This window comes from Leuresthes tenuis, unplaced genomic scaffold (assembly GCF_036924035.1).
Source record: "Leuresthes tenuis unplaced genomic scaffold, fLeuTen1.0.hap1 SCAF_10, whole genome shotgun sequence".
Classification (NCBI taxonomy): Eukaryota; Metazoa; Chordata; class Actinopteri; order Atheriniformes; family Atherinopsidae; genus Leuresthes; species Leuresthes tenuis.
The window spans coordinates 22,820,026-22,836,518 of record NW_027325364.1 but is presented as its reverse complement, the minus strand read 5'-3'; the positions used below and the strand labels follow the sequence as shown (position 1 = coordinate 22,836,518).

Here is a 16,493-nt window from a genome sequence, read left to right as displayed (position 1 = left end):
GGCAATTTATAAAAAAAAGATTGAAAAATTGAAAGAAAATCTGTGGCTGAAATGTTTTTAACGGCATACCTGTAAGCAATAGCTGTTATATTCAAATGCACTTTAAATGACGAAATAAAAAAAACTAAACAAATAAAAAATAAGGTATTTAACGTTAGAATTAGTTCATGTTACAACTCGTGTTAGCTTATTATTGATGTGTGTATCCTGCACGTTTTGCTGCAACTTTCATTCACAGACGCTGCGGTCCTGCTTGTCACGTGACCAGGTCGCTGTCAAATCACGACGTTTAAATAATGTGACGCACGAGATTCAAAGTTGGCAGCAACGTCTCTGTTCAGACAATTATTCTTCGTTCTTCCACGGCTTTGGTACAAGCTTTTAAAAGCTAATTGCTCAATGTTTTCAGACGTGTGAAGAGAGTTTTCTGTCTCAGAATGGAAGGTAAAGTTATCGGACCAGGGCCGTACCGGGCGACGAAGCTGGTAAGTCTGTCATTTTAGAAGCGTGACGTTAAAAAGCTTCAACCTGACGGTAACCGTTAAAGAAACTTCATCTTCACGGTGTGGGTCGAACTTGTTTAATATGTTTACTTCCTGCTACTTACGGTATACCAGCGTTAATTAAGGTTTTGTTACAGTTGTGTTCAGTAGGCGAAAGTTCATAATGGTTTTATTAGATTATTAGCTAACAGTAGTTTTTCCTCTCATGAAATTGAGAATTTAAAACTTTTAAATGTCAGAAAAACCCTTGGTTTTTGTCATGAATAGCAGCATTTTAATGTGGGAAATTCGGCTTTGGGTTGGAGAAGTGTGAGTATCTGCATTATCACGTGTATTATTAAAATGTTAGTTATGTCCACTGTGTGTCGCCTACGTCATATGTCGCTATAATGGCACACAGTTTTCGTCTTATTTGATGTAAAATGATCATACAGAGCATTCACTCCCAACATCACTTCTTTACTGCTACTTTAGTTTAGTACATTGCACATTAGTATTGATTAAATTCAGCATGCAGTGTCATAACACACCATTTGTGCAGTACACCATACTGTAATTTGGTTGTGATAAGTTCAGTCGGTTTCTTTCATTTTCCTTCAACCTATCTGATATCTCTGAGATTTGATCCTACTTAAACCTGCATCTGGAAAGAGTCCAAACAGCTGTGAAGCCCGCAGTTTACCAGGCTGAAGAGACATTCATGAAGAGACATTCATAACATTCATATTGTTGTGAAGCATCACCATTTTGACATTGTGGGACATCCAGCGGGATACTTATATGTGCATCTCCAAGTACTTTTTAATGGTGTTGCCCTGAACTTTTTGATCTTATGGTACTGAAGTGATGGTAAATAAACCCCAACAAAACATGCTAGCTGTGACATACTGGTTTATTGGTTCACTGACAGTGTCATTAGCAGATTGTTTTTAATCAATTTCTGTTCTCCAAACCACATTTTGTCTCCCTCTCTCACAGTGGAATGAAACCATCCAACTTTTCCGTGAAGGCATGCCATCACGAAGGCACTGGGCTCACTTTCGCTACTATGACGGCAGTTTCACAGGATCGGAGGCTGTGGATTATCTGCACGAGCTGCTTAGACTCAACTACAATTTTGGACCTGAGGTCACTCGCTACCAGACTCTGCAGCTGCTCAGGAAGTTCCTTAAGGCCCATGTGATTGAAGACATCAAGGGGCGCCATGGGACAGAGGACTTTGAAGACAATGGCCACTTGTACAAGTAACAAAATAAGACAATCCTCATGTTTGCTATGTGGTCAAAAATATCGCTTTGTTGCTGAATACATCTATTTTGCATTATTCTTCTTTTATATATATATATATATATATATATATATATATATATATATATATATATATATATATATAGATTCTGTGAAAAGGATTTTTCGTCCTGCATTACTGGAGGCATTGCTCCGTCTTCATAGTTCAGCAGAGTGCAGCTGTGTCTCTTCTCCGAGCTAAGTGCTGTCGTCTTTCTCTCCAGGTTCCCCACACTGTCTCCTCTCAAGTCTGTCCCGGCGAGGCCTCCGTTTAAAGACAACAGTGACCTGCCCAGACTGATCCGCTGGGATGACTACGAGGAACTGCCTCAGCAGGAAAACGTTGCGCCCCTCAAGTCTACTGTCTTGGTAAGACAGGGAAAGTGGAGCCACAGACTCCCCTGTGTTTTAACTACCTTAATGTGAATATGCTAATTTAAAGTGGGCAGAGGAGATCATTAGTAATTTTGCTAATTTGATGACAAATTAATGCTGCTTTATTCTGCTCTCAAGGTTAAACTGAACACTTAGAAATTAAAAGAAAAGTTTCATACAATGCAATGTAGTAGTACATGGGTGAAACAAAAGTACTCCAATGACCTTTCTAAGTTTTGCTGCCACGGTTCCTCTAGGGTATGTTAATGTCATGCTGCACTCTGACAGACAGCGTCTTGTTGGTCATTCTTTATATTTAATCACCTCTCAGTGTAATGGATTTCTGGTTTAAAAATAATTAAATAAGAATAAGCAAGTCATATTTAATTTAGCCTTGAAGTCGTCATAGCGTTAGCATCAGCACAGAGGCTTCCATAAAAGCTTGATTTGATTTGTTCACAACAGAGTTTTTTTTATTTAATCTCTATCAAACTCTCACCATTTTTCTTTCTTGTCTCCATTTCCGTCAGACTTCAGATTTGTGGAATAAAAGACACAGTGTTGCTATCGGAGATGTTCACGAATGCAAGCTCATCCGCAGGAAGGAGGTAACTCCAAAACAAGTGGACCACATCTGGAAATCAATGACGTTTGCACAGTACGTTTTCTTTTGCCGTGACTGATAAACTATTCCTATCATCCGTGTCCGTTTCTTATTTTTTGATACCGACTTTGTTGTTGTAGTTTACAGAGAGTTTTGGGCCTGCAGACGTTGGATGGAATTTTAAACCCAACACATGTGAATGGCAAGCACATTGTCCACAATGTCTTCAGTGTTAATAAGACGGGCATAGTTGTACTGGAGAACAAAGCTGGTAGGGTGCATTAGTTAACAATTTAAAGGAAAATGTTTTCTTTTTTTTGCAACTTAAATGACGGTAATGATTAATTCCTTTCCTTTGTATCTGCAGAGGACATGCCCTATTGGGTGGTGTCGGCAATGAAATGCCTCGCAAAGTGTAAGTATTTTAATTTTTTTGCAGAGTATAAACATTAACCTTTTAAAAGAAAAGAATCCGGACCGGTTCAACAACTTTAGAAACCTAAACTGAACAAGGAACTTCCTAAACATCTGAAGGACAAGAGTTTAAGCTCTTAAACATATCTGAGTTTGAATGGCAGTCAACAAACACTGTGCAAACACTGTAATGGCATGAATTGGGAGGCTCAAAGATGCCTTCCGCTCTCTGAACAAATATCTTAACTTGCTTGATATGCTGGTGCAGGGAGGAGTTTGTGAGACGTTACAGCCAATGAGAGTGCGAAAAACGGGTTCAGGGGACTCAAAGGGAGGGGGGGGTACTGACCAGAATTTGCTTACTGGCAAGAACACTCGCACCTCTGATGCTTTTTCTAAAAAGAAAAAAAAAATTTAATCCCCAGAATGCAAACTCAGGACAGACTCGATGTGGAGAGAAACGCCCAGTTGTTGTTGTCTTTCACAACAAGCAGAGTAAAACGGGGTAATTCAGCAGAAGCTACTTGCATCATGGTGTGAAGTTAATGACAGCACGGGTACTTTATTCCAAGACTGCTGGAAGTCCCAGAAGAAGACAAGTCAAGGATAAAGTTTGGCAAAATAAATCTTGGAGTGTATGACCTCCAGCTGCAGATCACTTGTGTGGTGTGGAGTCGCTGGCGCTCCTGATCACAGGGGAAACGTGCCGTGTCGTGTGAACACTTCATCAGTCTGACATCACTGAGAATCTCAAACTGTGAACTTGGCTTTAAACTACCGGTACTAAGATGGATAAGGCCCATTCTGTCAAGTAATTTCCCTCTTGTTTTTTTTTTTATTTACCAAATGTTTTTCATCAGCCAGCATTCTGAAGGAGTTGCTTTCACACGTGTTTAATACTAGCTGTACTTCCTCGCTATTCTAATGTCACTTAACAATAGAAAAGTATGTGCATGTTTTTATGTTAATTGGCATTCTTTATAATGAGCTATAAACCTGCCTTTGACCTTTTTTCAGGGCCTAACGGCAATGAAACCAGACAGCCGGTGTACCCTGGCTTCGAGAGAGACGTTCTGAAAACGGTGGCAGATTATTTTCAGAGGCTCAAAGACCCGCTCCTGACTTTCCATCTCTATGAGGTCTTTGTCAACATTCTCAGTGAGTGCTTCTCATTATGGACCCACCACAATATTTGGACACTGCTACAGATAAATATTTGCTGATGTTCATTTTGCAACTCATGTCATTGCAGGCCTGCTGCAGGAGCAGGATGCAGCCACAGAGGCTCTGCAAGTCAGCTGCCTCCTGTTGCCACCACCCAACCGACGACGCCTGCAGCTGTTACTACGTCTCATGGCCCACGTCTGCCAGAATCCCCTGCTGCCTCCGCTCAATGACACCATTGCTACCCGCACGCTGGTACTCATTCCCACGGTTTATTGGCTGATTCGATTTTCACTGCTTCTTTGGTTTGCAGAGTTCAGTTCTTCAGGAACTATCCCACAAAGCAGCATGAGCTGATGAGATGAACAAACAGTAGAATTAAAACATAGCTGTTCAAAGTCACTTCTAAAAAGTTTTTAGCTTGTATATGACAACAGCAAATTGTTTACCCCCCCAAAAGAAATGTGCCTCTTTAAATGCATCCATTGTAACAGTAATTCCTGTATTTAATAACTTCGTGTTCACACAGTTGCACAACATATGTGAACAAGGGAAAATGCCAACAAGCATTATGAGCAGTATCCAGTTCAAATGATTATCCATCAACTATAGAAGGCCACTTTAGTAACTGAAACCACAAGTAATGCCATTAAAAATTCACATTAGGAACAGTAAAACTCTTCCTATGAAAGATCCTTTGTGACCAGCGACTGTGAAATCAGAAGGAATATTCCAGGAAGCACATTTTGTATTTTCTTTCCCAGTGTGTTAAGTGCATCAAGATGAGATCATTTCCATGGGCAGTTGTGTCATTATTTCAGTGTGGAAGGTGATTCTTGGGATTTCAGAGGATGGATATATATATATATATACACACACACACAAGTATCACAGGGTGAAGGCTAAATGCTGAACTTTGAACAGACAACTGGAAGTTGCTGTCAAAAGCAGTAAATTGTCTAACATTTAACTGTGAGGTGAACCTGCTGTCCAATCTCAATGTTGATGAACAAATCCTGTAAAGTATGTATCAGGGTTATGCCACCAGAATACAAATTTCAAATATGCAAGTCGCACTGTCTGTACCCACGATGTGTGTTTTTAGATATGATGTGCATCACTTAAAGTTCTTCTACAATCCTTTCCCCTTTGTGGTCCATTTTCAGATGGTGCAGATGTTTTCTCCCTGTGTTCTGGGCTCAGCAGACGACATTGACTTGGACGAGTTACTTGCTACCAAACTGGTGACCTTTATGATGGACCACCATAACACCATCTTCCAAGTCAACGCCAAGCTGCGGCACCAGGTCGAGGAGCATCTGTCGCACCTCAAAAGAGCTCAGGTCAGCACATTTTCTACAGTCGCAGTGAGAGCGGTAAGATGGGGTTTCCAGCAATCGGCTTTATGATCGCGGAATAAAAGTCTGAGGTTGTCATGGAAATAATTACAGGTGTTCCAGCTGAACATCAGTAACAGTGAGTGAAAGCAGCACTGTTCATCTAAATCTTCTCTTACTAACACTGCTGTCAGAAACCATCCACTTGACTTGATATTTACCTCCCGCCTCTTCAAGGTAAACTTATGTCCAACTCTATTAGCATTTACTGAAATGAAGCTGGGCTCATGACATATGTCACCTCTGTGTGAGATATGTAGCTCATCAGAAAACGGCAGTAAGAATCCCTACTGCTGCGTGTAATAATTGGGATTAAAGGTCAGGGAGGTGATTTGTAAAGGTGAGAAAACACGTGACTCAGACTCTGTAAATTAAGGTTCCCATTTTCTCTAAAATGATGTCCTTTCTGCCTTCATCGGTTTCACTGTTTTTATTTCTGGGTATGAAGAAATCGTGCACACAAACGTGTGTATGTGTTGAGTTTCAGGTGACAATACTTGGCGTATCGATGGTCTGTGCTGCAGATTGTTTGACCTACAAACGGAGGTTTGCTAACCCTGTGCTATAATTTGCTATCATCTTTCTCTGGTTGGAAAGCCAATATTCTTTTATCAGCAAGCAGTTGTTTGTTGCTGTATTATAATTCAAAGTATTGTATTTCATTCAGTATACATGTTCTTTGATGCAGCACTTCTTCCTTCTTTCATCAGATCAAATATGCGGGTTCAGATACAGATTTCAGCGCGTCCCCAGCTTTTTTTAAACAGATCAACAGGGTGGAGTGTGAGGAGCAGAAGGTAATAGGTACACAGACGCCCCTGCTGCAGCTGCTGGAAGGCCTGATCGCAGACGAAGAACTCCCGGTCAAGGACAAGAGGAAAAGACTCAAACAGGTATACTTCTGTAAATGAAAATCTGCTCTCATACAGTAAGCTGTGAGCATTTAGATGGCATTTGTGTTTGAATGTGTTTCCATCACCACTGCAAGTATATAATGAAAAACACATTCATTTTTAAATTGTGGAAAGCGAGGTGCTACGTGTTTTCCACAGAACAAAAGATGCAGTTGATGCTTTAGGCACTAGAAAAAACTCTTGGCTGTAGAATGTAGTAATGCGAAGTGGTAGAGGGCCAAGTACAGTCAATACAACAGGTCAGCTGGAACCTTTGTGTGTGAAAGAATCCTGATCTGTGCACTGAACCGATTGTGTTTGACTTTACTTTAACATGTTGGCAACATGGTGAAATGTCCCCGTTTTTGTTTGCTAGCTGCAACAGCTGCCATCTGTCTCAGCAGCACCACACATACATTCTCAGCAGTTTTGCATTGCCGGGCCTATCTCCACAGCACAGTGTTGGCTTTAGCTAAATAAAACCACACACAAAATACCTGTTGGATGCCTGCAATATCTCCAAAGAATTGTATAATAATTGTATAATTGTAAGACGTCTTTGTATGCTGTACTGTTCAGTAAGATTCTATTCTTCCCCCCTTTTCAGTTCCAGAAATCCTACCCAGAGGTCTACCACAATAGGTTTCCCACTGAGGAAAGCAAAGCTGCTGTCATACCAGACAAAACCCCACGACTCAAACCTCAACTCATGATCTTTAACCTCAAAAAACCTTTCCAGCCTTTTCAAAGAAGCTGGAGTTTCAGAGCATGATTTTTTTTGACACTGCTGACATCCATTTTTGTGTAGCTGTTAAAATTTAGTAATAATTTGATGGACCAAATTATTCAAATTGCATAATATTCACAAGTTTTCCTTCTTTCCTAAAAAGCACAGTTCTTGGCTGCTGACCCCTTTTCCCTACTGTATAACTTTGATATAAATGCTGGATTTGAATGATGGAGATGGATGAATGGACCCTTGAAGAAAACTTTTCTTATTTAACAAAAAAAAAAGGAAGAACTTTAAGGGAACTAACACTAAAGAGTCACTTATATTTCATACAATGAAAACTTAATACATTTGTCTGTTTATTTCTGTGTATACTAGATCTAAGAAGCAGAATTTAAAGAACTAAATGGAATGAACAACATTTCAAAAGTATTAACGTGTTGGTAGATTGTTAACGTAAAAGTTAATGATCAAAATACAAACTGTATATAGTGCATCAAACATTCTGATTTATATCTCAGAGTTGATCAGCTTTGATTAAATAATATTAGGCAGCTTAATTTTCTTTTTTTACATATATTTAATCGGGTAAACGTTACTTGTCATCGACAAACATATCAAGGGTTAGTTAACAAGACATTACAGTACAAATCTCAAATTTGGACACTCCTACTTGTTCAAAATAAAGCTGTGTCCTGGAGTACTGTGCATGTGACTGTTACACAACTAAAAAGAATTGGTTAAGCTGAAGATCACAACTGCATTTGTAGCTACGGACACGTACAAACACTATAGTGCCAAAAGGATTCGCTCATCTGCCTTTACACGCATATGAACTTAAGGGACATCCAATTCTTAATCCATAGGGTTTAACATGACGTCGGCCCTCCCTTTGGAGCTATAACCGCTTCAGCTCTTCTAGGCAAAAAATTTAGGAGTGCGTTTATGGGAATTTTTGACGATTCTTCCAGAAGCGCATTTGTGAGCTCAGACACTGATGTTGGATGAGAAGGCCAAACTCGCTCATCCATGTCTTTATGGACCTTACTTTGTGCACTGGTGCGCAGTCATGTTGGAACAGGAACGGGCCATCCCCAAACTGTTTCCACAAAGTTGGGAGCATGAAATTGTCCAAAATCTCTTGGTATGCTGAAGCATTCAGAGTTTCTTTCACTGGAACTAATGGGCCAATCCCAGCTCCAGAGAACGCATCTCCACTGCTCTAGAGTCCAGTGGTGGCGTGCTTTACAACCCTTTATCCGACGCTTTGTATTGCACTTGGTGATGTATGGCTTGGATGCAGCTGCTCGGCCATGGAAACCCATTCCATAAAGCTCTCTACGTATTGTTCTTGAGCTAATCTGAAGGCCACGGGAAGTTTGGATGTCTTGATTGATTCTGCAGAAAGTTGGCAACCTCTGTGCACCATGCACCTCAGCATCCACTGACCCTCTCTGTCATTTTACGTGGCCTACCACTTCCTGGTTTAGTTGCTGTCGTTCCCAATCACTTCCACTTTGTTATAATACCACTGACGGTAGACTGGAATATTTCATAGCGAAGAAATTTCACGAGTAGACTTGTTGCACATCCTATCACGGTACCACGCTGGAATTCACGGAGCTCCTGAGAGCGACCCATTCTTTCACAGATGTTTGTAGAAGCAGTCTGCATGCAGTCTGCATTGATATTATACACCTGTGGCCATGGAAGTGATTGGAACACCTGAATTTAATTATTTGGCTGGGAGAGTGAATACTTTTGGCAGTATAGTGTATGTAGAACAAACCTTTCTCTAACCCTTTCTCTACCTTACTTGAAGAGTCCCACACTATCTGCACTGTTTAAAGAAATAATTTAGTGTTTTTACTTGCTGGTTTTATTCTGTATATAAGGATTCTGTTCTTCAGCGGTACATATTTCAGTGTATTAATTGAGCTACAAATGTTGTCTGTTACCTGCTGTCCTGGCATGTCAATTAGGTTGTCTTTCACTTACTTAGAGACTGAAAGTGGTTTGTTTTTGTAATTGTTGATGTCATTAATTCTCTGAAATGCTGGAATTACTGTTACACTTGAATTTATCACTCTGTTGAAAAAAAAAAAAGGGAGCCACGGCATGAGGTGAATTCATGTCAGTGCTGATTTTCTTAAGAAAAAATATATTTGGCAGACAAAACTTTGTTGTGTTCTTTTTGTTCCATCTTTTTATGGCTGAGGATTAATGACACCTCCAGGATAGCGTCTGAACTGAAAACAAAGTGTAATATCTTGTGCATCAGCCTCCACAGAACGGTGATAAATGACCATTTCAAGAGCTGCTATAGCACTGCGGGAGTGCAGCTGCACCCTCAATGTCACTGCTGCATTTAACAGAATGGGTTTTGTCTTTTGATAAAAAACGATGCTGCAGTTCCTCATAATGAAACTATCTCCATTTCCCTTCAGGCAGCTAGTTGACAGTGAAAGAGTTCAGTTTCATAAACGACTTTAGTTAATTTTTCTTCTTCTTGGCCTCCCTCGCTGTAGAGGCTAATGAATAGTTCTTAGCTGATGGCAATCATACAACATGAAAGAGATCATGCCAAGCGACGGCGTGCCTGAGCGGTGGTGACATGCTTAGCAGGGACTGGAAAGAGAGAAGAGCTGAAAAGTTGCAAGTCGTCGTCAGACACCTGCGAACATCCCACTCATTAAACACTTTGGTTCATGCTCGTAGGCAGGTGGGAAAATATCAGCTTTGCTTTTCCACACAAGTCACCACTGATCAAAGAGATTCTGGCAAGTGCTTCACCAGAACTGTTGGCAGTCTGTGTGGAGCGCTGCTGACTTAAACAGGGATACAGTCTGCCAGTGAAGGGAATTCTCTGTTCCCAGGTTCTGGGACTGTGAGTGTCTGTATGAAACCAAATGCTCTGATATGAACTTGAGTGCAGAAAGCATTCATTGAAACCATTTTGATGCTCCGTGCACTCATCAACACATGCTCCCGCCTGTTTCCATTAAAGGGGAACTGCGGTATTTTTAAACCTAGACCTTATTTCTGGCATGAAATATGTTTATCTACTCACCGAGAATAATTTGGTGAAAGTCTTCGTCCTTCAGAAGCTATTTAGATAATTTGCGATCCATATAACGGAGTGAACGGGGCAGGGACGATGCAGCCTCTAAATAAGGCATTAGCTGTCTTTATTTCACCAATACTTTAAGAAGAATGAATGAACGAACATGTACTATTGCTCAGTTAGCTCATAGGTGCTGTTATGCGGCAACTTGTGGCTATAGGAGGGATTTCTACACAGGCATGCTACTGGGACCACTTCATCCACACGCCCCCCGGAGCACAGTTTATTTACTCCTTGCTCTGTGACAGTCGGCTAACTTCACACAGAGTTTGCTACTGCTAGTTTTGTGCAACATGGCAGGATATTTATCAAAATTTGACAATGTGAACAACGATTTTGAGTAAGATGGACGTTCTTACCGGAGTGAATGAGCTGTGCTGCAGCCATGTGTGTGGATGAAGTGGTCCCAGTAGAGGTGTGTGTAGAATTCCCTCCATTAGCTCTCCTATAGCTGCAAGTAGCAACATAACAGTAGCTATGTGCCAACAGAGCTATAGTACGCGTTCGTTCGTTCATTCATTCTTCTTAAAGTATTGGTGAAATAAAGACAGATAATGCCTTATTTAGAGGCTGCAGAAATAGGGTCTAGGTTAAGAAAAACCAGAGTTCCCCTTTAACAAATTCATCTGCCCTCAGCTACATGCACCATAATCTAGTTTGTGGCCAAATCAATGCAGATGGATGGAAAGACCTGTCTGGATGCTTGGGTTCAAAACGGTCACCTTTCAGTGACCGTTTGGGTAACAAAAATCATTAATATAATTTGCATAAAACACACATTTTGTAACCTTAATGAACTACTACACCTAAAATTCACCTTCAGGCTGATAGTGAAGGGTCACATTTAAAGAATCATTAGTACTGGTAATCATCCGTTACAAATGAGATGTCTGTTCAAGCAATGTGAATTACATAAGACTAATGAGAAGCTGTACCGTGCCTGTGGTCAGCGTGAGTCTTGAGGCGCTGTCATCGCATTAATATTCTGGCCTGTTTAACTGCAGATAGTACGGTAAGTGTTCAGTTCATGGTGATGGGTAAAAGCTGATGTCTCAGCAGAGGAGTGAAGAGGGAATTAACTCCATCATCAGGACCTCTTCAGCCTTTGTAACCATGAGTGCTAAACCTGACCGGAATACAAAGCAGCGCATTTGCTTTCAAATATCAAGACTGCATAGCTCACATCAGATAGGGCCCAGTGAAATTGATAACACAAATCCCATTTGCAAGATTCCTGTTATGAGAACTTTTTTTTTCTTGAATAGCAAGAACCAGTAATTGAATTTTCTTTTTTTATTTATTTTTTTAGTGCAATAATGCCAAAATAGGTTTTCTTACATCTTGCACTCTCTGTCTCAGACCGGAGTTCCAACAGAGCGCTAACTCTGGATTCTGTGACTGGGGAAAATAAAGCTAAATGGTTACTTTTCACTCTCCTCCTCTTCAGCACCGAAGCTGTCAAGGCTGCATGTGCCCATACAACATTTTTAGGTATTGTGTGTCAGAAGCTCAGCCCATGCTCTCCAGTTGGGAAAGCCCACGCTGCTCCCCTAATGCTGTTCTGGGAAGAGACGTGTCGCCGTGGTAATTGTTTTTTCACTCTGGAAGGTTTTTGTGGTACCTGTGTGAGGCAGGATCGCAGTGACCTCAAAGCAACACAACACAAGAGAAGAAGATCCTGGTGTATGTGTAGGGTTTCCCCACTGGTAACTGCACACATGTCAATTCCAACACTTTTCTTTTTTTCTTTAAATCAAAGAACATATTTGAATAGATATTGACTCATACGGTAGTTTACCCTCGCAACACAAATGGATAGTAAGTGAGCGTTGACAGGTCCCGCTATAATTTGAGCCAACCTGCAAATTTTCCTGGAATTTTTTTGTTTTTTACAGCAGCACATGCTTCATATTTAAAGCTGTTCCACACCATTCTGAAAGAATCCGAGTTTCAAGAGTCTACGGTATAGCAACGTAGATATTGCCAGGACATCCTCTCTTTCAAACGCGATTATTTCTTCAGTGACAGAAGAGCAAAGGATGACACTGGAGACCTTTCATAACTCAAAAGTTGTTTTTGCTTTTCCTCTCTGCTTGATTTAGAAGCCACTCACCATCCGTTGATGTGATTGGTTAAAACCGTTTTGTGACGGACAATAATTGCACACCTCTTCCTGGAGCGTTATAGACTCACTGGCTTAACAGGTGACAGTGTCATTGTAACATTTTGCCCGGGTGTAAAATGTACTTGCCTAAACCTGAAAGTACATCAACGGTTCCTTGAAGGGGCAACAAAGGTGGACATTGAACAACAGAAAGGGAAAAATACTCGGACACAAACAGAGAACCGAGCCGAGAGGAGAGTGTTTTTATTGTACTCGCACTAATGTGACGACATTGGCTGGTGTCTGCACACCCTCGAGCAAAAGGTTGTGGCCTGGCAAGAATCCCATCTGTGTAAGGAGAAATTATGAAAACCGCTTCTCTTCACGGGATCTCTATGCACAGAAATGATGACTCATACAGACATTAGAAAAAAATCAGGTGGCTCTGCTTAACAAATCATTGGGTTAGTGAGGATATACATATTCATAGTAGTCTCATGTAGCTAAATCAAGACAAGCAATTGTGTTAATTGATTTAGATTTTTACATGCCGTGCACTACCCATGTCTCATTTAAGCATGCATCAGTCAAATTGCAAGTACAAAAACACTCGCAGCGTGAATTTCACCTGCTTTGCAAAGCGGCATGAAAACACAATGTTACCGTTAATCACGAGGGAATAAAACAAAACGGTGCTGTAAATACAGAATCTAGAATATCTACAGAAATGAGTGCCCGTGAAAGCAGCTTTGTGCGATCAGAATATTTTAAGTCTGCAAAGTAGATTAGTTTGTTTAAAAGAGATGGAAAGAAGACCATCAGGAAAAGAACGCCTAACCCACAGTAGAGCATGGTAGAAGTTCTGTCATGCTGTGGGGGTGCTCTGGCACACAGTCTTCGTACAATTAAACCAGAAAATGACCAAGATGTTTTAAAATGACATGCGCTACCCAGAAAATCTAAGTCTGAGGTGAAGGTGTTGCAGACAGGTGTGTGAAGCTTCGAAAAGGCTTGAAGAAACATTTTGAGGCTGTTGTTGTTACTAAAAGTTTTTGATTGAATCTTTGATTAAAGGTTCCAATAACCATGGTTCTGTGTTTGTGTCATTGCACCACGATGCATGTTTTGTTCAATAACCTTGGATTGTTCTGATTTTACAGTTAGTCCAAATGCATTTAATTCGTTGGATATTTTTAACGATGTGCTCAAAATTCAGCCATGCCAACGATTCTGACCTGGGCTGCAATACAAAAGGAGCCAAAGTGGAGTTAATTAGAAATACTGCAGAGTCAGTGGTAGCATACAGGAATGAACAATGTATCAGAGATCGATAGATTGCAGAGATTAAACATGGTAACACTCATTTTGTTTCAAATGGTGACCTTTTTAATCCATCCCCTCGTTTTGTTTTTGCATCAGTGTGCACCACCGTTCAGACAGGCCCAACGTCCTTCTCCGTCAACGTCAATTAGATAACAGCCAATTCAGAGGAAATGAGGCTGTGGTGTCTGTACTTGGGCAGAGTGAGCAGCATTATTGTTTATAAGGGAGTGAGTGAAAAGATTAGTTTGTTTTTCTGCAACTTGCAGCTAGAGTGTTTTTGGTCTTTCATCCTCTTATGGGGTAGAACGCATTCAGCTTTTGTGCAGAAGGTGTGATTGGAAAATTGGCTATATTTTTCTTCCTCATAAAAATCAGGGACATTATGTGGCTGCAGTGAAACGTACGTATCCACCCCTGAGTGTATGGCTCCAGTAAAAGCATTTTATTTGTTTTTGATGAAAGCACTCTTATGAATCATTATCGTGATCTAATCGCTAAGTAGCTCTTCTTGGAAATATAACCAGTTGTTGGATCCTTCTAAAAGCATCGTCAGTCACAAGCTCTACATGTAATTCTTCCCTGCTCTCCATGGTTTCTCTCAGACTTTGCATTTTGGCATCGATTATCATAGGCTACCAAGGCAGAAATAACATCACTTTGATGTAATATAAGCAGTAGTAGTTCCTTTGTTACTACATTTAATCACCTAAGAGTAGGAACACTTTATTGGCAAAGATGTGTGTATTAATTATATTGGTCATATTATTATATGACCCCTGCATGGCACTTTTCTTCCACTGCGATGCACAACTCCTCAGGGACTACTCCATAGGAAAGGTATGTTCCAGAGGTCAGAAAAAGAGCTGCTGCAGAAGTACTCCACAATCAAACTTGCTGCCAGGCGTGACATCTAAAGCCTGTCGGGATCCCTCAAATAGCTGCAGACTTGAGGCAGAAAACTGTTGGACATAAATAAAAATGTAGGGCTTAGGAAGGAGCTGTTAGATTTGCACCTTGCATTTAACATTTCCCAGCGCTAACAGGATAGTATGGAGTACGCTGAGTTTGATCACTCAAAATTTAATGTATGCAAGGAAAAATTTGTATTTTGTATGATTGTCTAAGCTGAGTTTTGAGACTGTCCAGTTCTAACCTATTATTACATTAAAAGAATATTCAATCTCCAGTGGTCATGAGAGCAACTGTATTCCAATTAGTAATAATGAAGTACTTTATGTTTTATTCATTTTCAGTGTGTAATGCACCATTGGCTCCATTGGACCCTTCCGAAGCCTTTTTAAGCTAATCCAACCTGTTGAATCAGCATGAGATCTGTCAGTGAGAGAAATCTCTCTGATTGGATTTTTATCATTGTGAATGGGCTCATTAGTACATTAATATGCTGTTGATTGTGCTGTTTTTTTATGCTTGAAGCTTGAGTACTTAACAAAAGCCTACATGTACACAATGGTGTGACAGAATTGAAAGGCAGGTTTGTGAGTCCAAATTTAATACACCGCACTAATCTGAGCCAGAATTATGTTGGATATCAAAATGCCAACAAACTGTTTGGTCCACGTTTTTACCTGATTAAGTTATGTATAGACTCCTTTTCCAGTCTGCACTGCAAAGCTAGGTTCTCTTGCACCGTGGTCGATTGCACATCACTGAGTACTGACTTTAGTTTAGTGTATAAGTGTCTCATGAGGACACTTGAGAATGACATTTGCCCGATGAGGAAACACTAGTATATGTCTCATTTCCCTCACAGAGCCTTTTGGAAAAAGTGGACTATAGTTTTCGTTGTTTTCAAAGGGTCTAACTCTAAACTGAAGGGACTTGTGTCTGTGCATTTGTTTGCGTGTATGCATACAACTATATCCATGTGTTATTTCTGCTCTCAGGAAGCACCACTTCAGTGATACAACTGTTTCTACCTTCAAAATGTACTGAAGGTCCACCAGAAAGCAACAAAGTACAAAACAACATTTGTGTTAGCCTAAATTACACATTAGCGGCTTTGTAAGACAATTGATTTACTATTGCAGTAAAGCGAATCACTACACTCAAGCTAAACCTTTCTCTTTAAGTAGTAGGATTAAAATCAGTGCAGCAGTGATGTCATCTTGTATGTTGTGCACAGTCCTCTAACCTCTTGAAATCCAGCAGCCACATAACCTACAATGCAACTATTCTCTGAGAGACTTGAATATACGTAGCTACTGATGTAGCGTCAAATTTCCAGCCTTCCAGTGTCACGTCACCTCATTGCCAATGGGCTCTTTGCTGTGTTTGTGTGTGCGAGTGTGTGTCAGACAGAGAGCAGAGGTTTCATCACAGAAGGAAACAGCTGTTTTCTTATTTATTTCACGCAGGCACTGTGAAATAAAATAAAAAAATAAAAAATGTATGCCTTAAATTGGTATGCAAGATGTTCTTGTGTTTCAAATACATGGGCCAAACAGGTCAGGGGGGTCAGGCACCAAGTAGTTCCTAGAGAGGGTATACAAAATGATACCAAACACTGGAGCATGAAAGGTTGGACCTGGCTGCTATTGCATAATTCAATAACTCC

The 16,493-nt window shown here is 40.5% G+C and overlaps 1 protein-coding gene across 1 annotated transcript; it reads left to right on the top strand.

Moving 5' to 3' along the window:
* Nucleotides 1-327: 327 nt before the first annotated feature.
* On the top strand, nucleotides 328-7,648 carry depdc1b (DEP domain containing 1B). Its single transcript, XM_072394776.1, has 11 exons — nucleotides 328-485; nucleotides 1,482-1,747; nucleotides 2,015-2,159; nucleotides 2,696-2,823; nucleotides 2,910-3,040; nucleotides 3,137-3,184; nucleotides 4,201-4,341; nucleotides 4,436-4,602; nucleotides 5,514-5,690; nucleotides 6,455-6,637; nucleotides 7,245-7,648. The coding sequence occupies exons 1-11, from the start codon at nucleotides 438-440 to the stop codon at nucleotides 7,407-7,409; spliced, it is 1,599 nt and encodes a 532-aa protein (XP_072250877.1). The 5' UTR covers nucleotides 328-437; the 3' UTR covers nucleotides 7,410-7,648.
* Nucleotides 7,649-16,493: the final 8,845 nt, after the last annotated feature.